The following is a 3378-nucleotide window of genomic DNA, read 5'->3' as shown; positions in this document are numbered from 1 at the left end:
AAAATGCATTTTAAATGCATATTTATATTTTTTATGCATATATATATATATATATATATATATATATATATATATATATATATATATATATAAAGCATATAATTTTTTTTATAAACCTCTTAAATATTTGTATTAACATGAACATGTTAAATCTGGTAATCAAATTCATTGTAGATAAATAGTTTTTTGGTTCTCTCTTGGCCGTCAATTTAGTTTTCCGTTGTTCTTGCCTCTCTTGGTAAGCATTTGGAGTTCACTTTAATAAACCAACTAATTTCAACTTGTGTAAATTGTTTGATATATTTTAACGAGAAATTAAATATCCTCTTACAATTTCTTTCTACCATTTTCCTACCCATGTCAAATGATGATATGTGTCATATTTAATTTTTTTAATAATATTTTAATCCAATTGTCATCGTTTAACATGGGTAGGAAGATAAGTAGGAGAAAATTGTAGGAGGATATTTAATTTCTCTATTTTAACGGTCAAAGTTTTGTTGAATCTTCTAAAAGAAACGTTTATGCCCAGATCCATTGTATATATGTGTAATTATCTAATTAAGTAGGACAGTATCTGGCGTAATATCTTTCTGGATATAGTATTTGATTTTATAATTGTAAAGACCAAGAACTATTCAAATATCTTATGTACCCGAGATTGTGAGCATCATATCATATCTGATTTACCTGTGTGCGTGTCCTTTTTATTCATCTGGAAAATATGCTTTCTCTAGGGTCTGTACTCTACGTCCTTAACCCATTATCTTCAACTTCTATTTCGCCTAACAAAAATAAGCAATATATTGATGCCAAACACTACAAGCCAACTGGACATTGTAGCCAAATCGAAGATAGAATTAGATGTAATATAAAATCAATACCATCAAAATATGTAGCAAAGAAGACATGCATGTACATATATACCAGGAAATATATCCAGATTTTATTAATAAGAAAGAATGAATATTTTTGCTCTCGTTTTCTTATATATCCTTATAATTTATTCAACAGTATATATGTGAGTTGTCAACTTTGAAACTATTTTGAGATTAGAGCTAGCTATATATATAAGCAAAAAAATTAACATTATAGATTTGATCAAGATATGTTTCAAAAGAAAAACTGTTTCAGATATTTATAGGAGTGTTACAACCACAGAACTTTTTATTCCAAATGAGGTAAAGCTATAGTATCTTAGCAGGAAAGGTGAAAAGTTTGCTCCATATACAATGTGTTGAATGGTGGCTATTGCATAAGAATACACGTACTGTATTGTACACCCCTTTGTGTGTGGGACTGGTGATGATGAAACATAAGCAGATATTTAAACAGTTGTTATGCTCAAACAAGCAAGTACTACAAAACATTTTCAACCAAAACTGGAAAGGTTCTTAAATAAAGAATTATTCATTACATCACATGTATATCTATACCACCATACATCACTGTGTTTTTTTAATATGGATGATCATAATCAAACAAACTAAAATATTTAGCTCAGTTATCTTTTGGATTTCCAAAATAAATATACGTTATAATAAACATGCATATTCGAACATCAAATATTAATCAACAACCCAATCAAGGCGATGGATTTTGGAAAACAAAGAGTTTCTATTTTTGTTCGTTTTTTACAATTGTTCAACTTGTTCCCTACATTGAGCTTTCTTTTGCTCAATTATATTTTGGGTTTCTAATATAAATATACAAACTTTTGCAACTTGCACCCTGCTCTATTCCGTTCCCACCACTTTCCAGCTTCGTTCCTCATCATCATCGCTAGGAAAAAGGTAGCTAGTCCGAAACATTATCAAACAAACCCCCTAAGAAAGAGAAAATGTTACAATGGGTCAATAATTCTTTGTTTCTTACAGTTCCCTAACCCCAATAACTCCATTTCTATGTTACTTCTCTTACCATTGCAAGTGCTTTCAACGCCATGACTACTTGCACTAGATATATTGACTCCAAACAGCCTAAACATGTGAACAGGTTGGACTTGTTCTGGAATATTGGAGCTACCTGACCCGTTTTTGGTCTTCCAGTCGATGAAAAGTTGCTTGTCTGAACCCGTGGATCTCTGAAAGCTCACAATGTCACCAGCTTTTAAGTTCTTTTCCTTCACGAACCGGCTCCACCCTTTGGTCAAAACGTAGCTCTGGCTACTATTCCAGTATGAGTAACGAAATCTCCATACTTTCATCCCGATGTCTTCGAAATGTAAAAGAACTCCTTTGGACGTGCTTTCGCTTTGCAACGGGAAGTGTTTCTCAGCGTGCTGCTTTGGTATCACTAACCGGTTTAGTTTTCCGACGTCGCTGGGGGTGACTGTTTTCTCAAAGAGTTGTTCCCGGGCGTTGACCAACTGTTGACCCGATCTAAACCCGTTTGTAAAAGGGGTTTTGTTTAAGTTGCAGCTTCTCTTACTTTGTTCTAGCTCATCATTGTATGTGTGTTTCCTCAACATATCGACGATCTCAGCTTTTGAATGGGAATTCAAGAAACTGGCTTCCATCCCGGCTTCTTCTGTGTCGGCTGGAAGCGGCTTGAAGTTGGTGACAGCATCGCGACCACGGAAGCGCTGAACAGCAGTATCATACGCTTTAGCAGCTTCATGTTCTTCGTTGAAGGTCCCAAGCCACACGCGTTGGTGTTTCTCGTAAATCTGTGCACCCCAACGGCCGTTTGGCTGTGGGACTACCCCTTTGAACCTTGACGAAGGCAGCTTCCTTGACTCGGCTTCCAAACCAACTTCCATGTCGAGAACCATGCTGCCCCCACTGCCGATCAGTGGAGGCGTAGTCACCGGTGCTGCAACTGTTGAAGTTGTTTCTGTAGTTGTGCTTTGATCATCAGTGGAACTTCCATCCATTGTAATTACTAATTAGTCTTCTTGAAGGAGAGAGAAACAGGAAGAAGAATGAGGTTCAATATAGAGAGAGAAATATGATGTTTATGAAGTGGGTGTAAGAGAAAGGTTGAGTATATATAGGAACACTTGAAAAGCTTGTTGTGTATGGTGCATATGTATTATAGTTTTATTAAGATTATCAAATAATAACTAATAAAATCTTATTTGTTTTTACTCATGGCGATATATGTGTGTGTGCGTGCTTGTTGATATACGTAAAATATACGGAAGAGATGTAGGTGAGGTGGGTCAACTCGGAGATGGTGAGAAACCAGGAAGATTCATGGCTACTTGTCATATACAAGTTGCATTATAATTATTGATGGATAATACAATATGTATATGCATACATGCACATTTATATACAAATACCTGTATGTATAGACAGTGTGCAGAGAGAGATGAATGAGGGTGTGCAAGTGGATGGGTGAATTCACATGAGAGGGGACCTAGTTTTAAGTGCA

General features: G+C 35.2%; 1 protein-coding gene across 1 annotated transcript; it reads right to left on the bottom strand.

Annotated features, from left to right (window-relative positions):
• Positions 1-1597: 1597 nt before the first annotated feature.
• On the bottom strand, positions 1598-2904 carry LOC145129956 (AP2/ERF and B3 domain-containing transcription factor RAV1-like). Its single transcript, XM_079064797.1, has 2 exons — positions 1921-2904; positions 1598-1826 (listed from the first exon to the last, which is right to left on the bottom strand). The coding sequence occupies exons 1-2, from the start codon at positions 2873-2875 to the stop codon at positions 1798-1800; spliced, it is 984 nt and encodes a 327-aa protein (XP_078920923.1). The 5' UTR covers positions 2876-2904; the 3' UTR covers positions 1598-1797.
• Between the last annotated feature and the right edge of the window lie 474 nt (positions 2905-3378).

The sequence above is a fragment of the Lactuca virosa genome, chromosome 8 (assembly GCF_052849685.1).
Source record: "Lactuca virosa cultivar CGN04683 chromosome 8, Lactuca_virosa_CGN04683_v6, whole genome shotgun sequence".
Taxonomy (NCBI): domain Eukaryota; kingdom Viridiplantae; phylum Streptophyta; class Magnoliopsida; order Asterales; family Asteraceae; genus Lactuca; species Lactuca virosa.
Note: the sequence above shows the minus strand (reverse complement) of the source record. Positions and strands in the feature narration are given on the sequence as shown.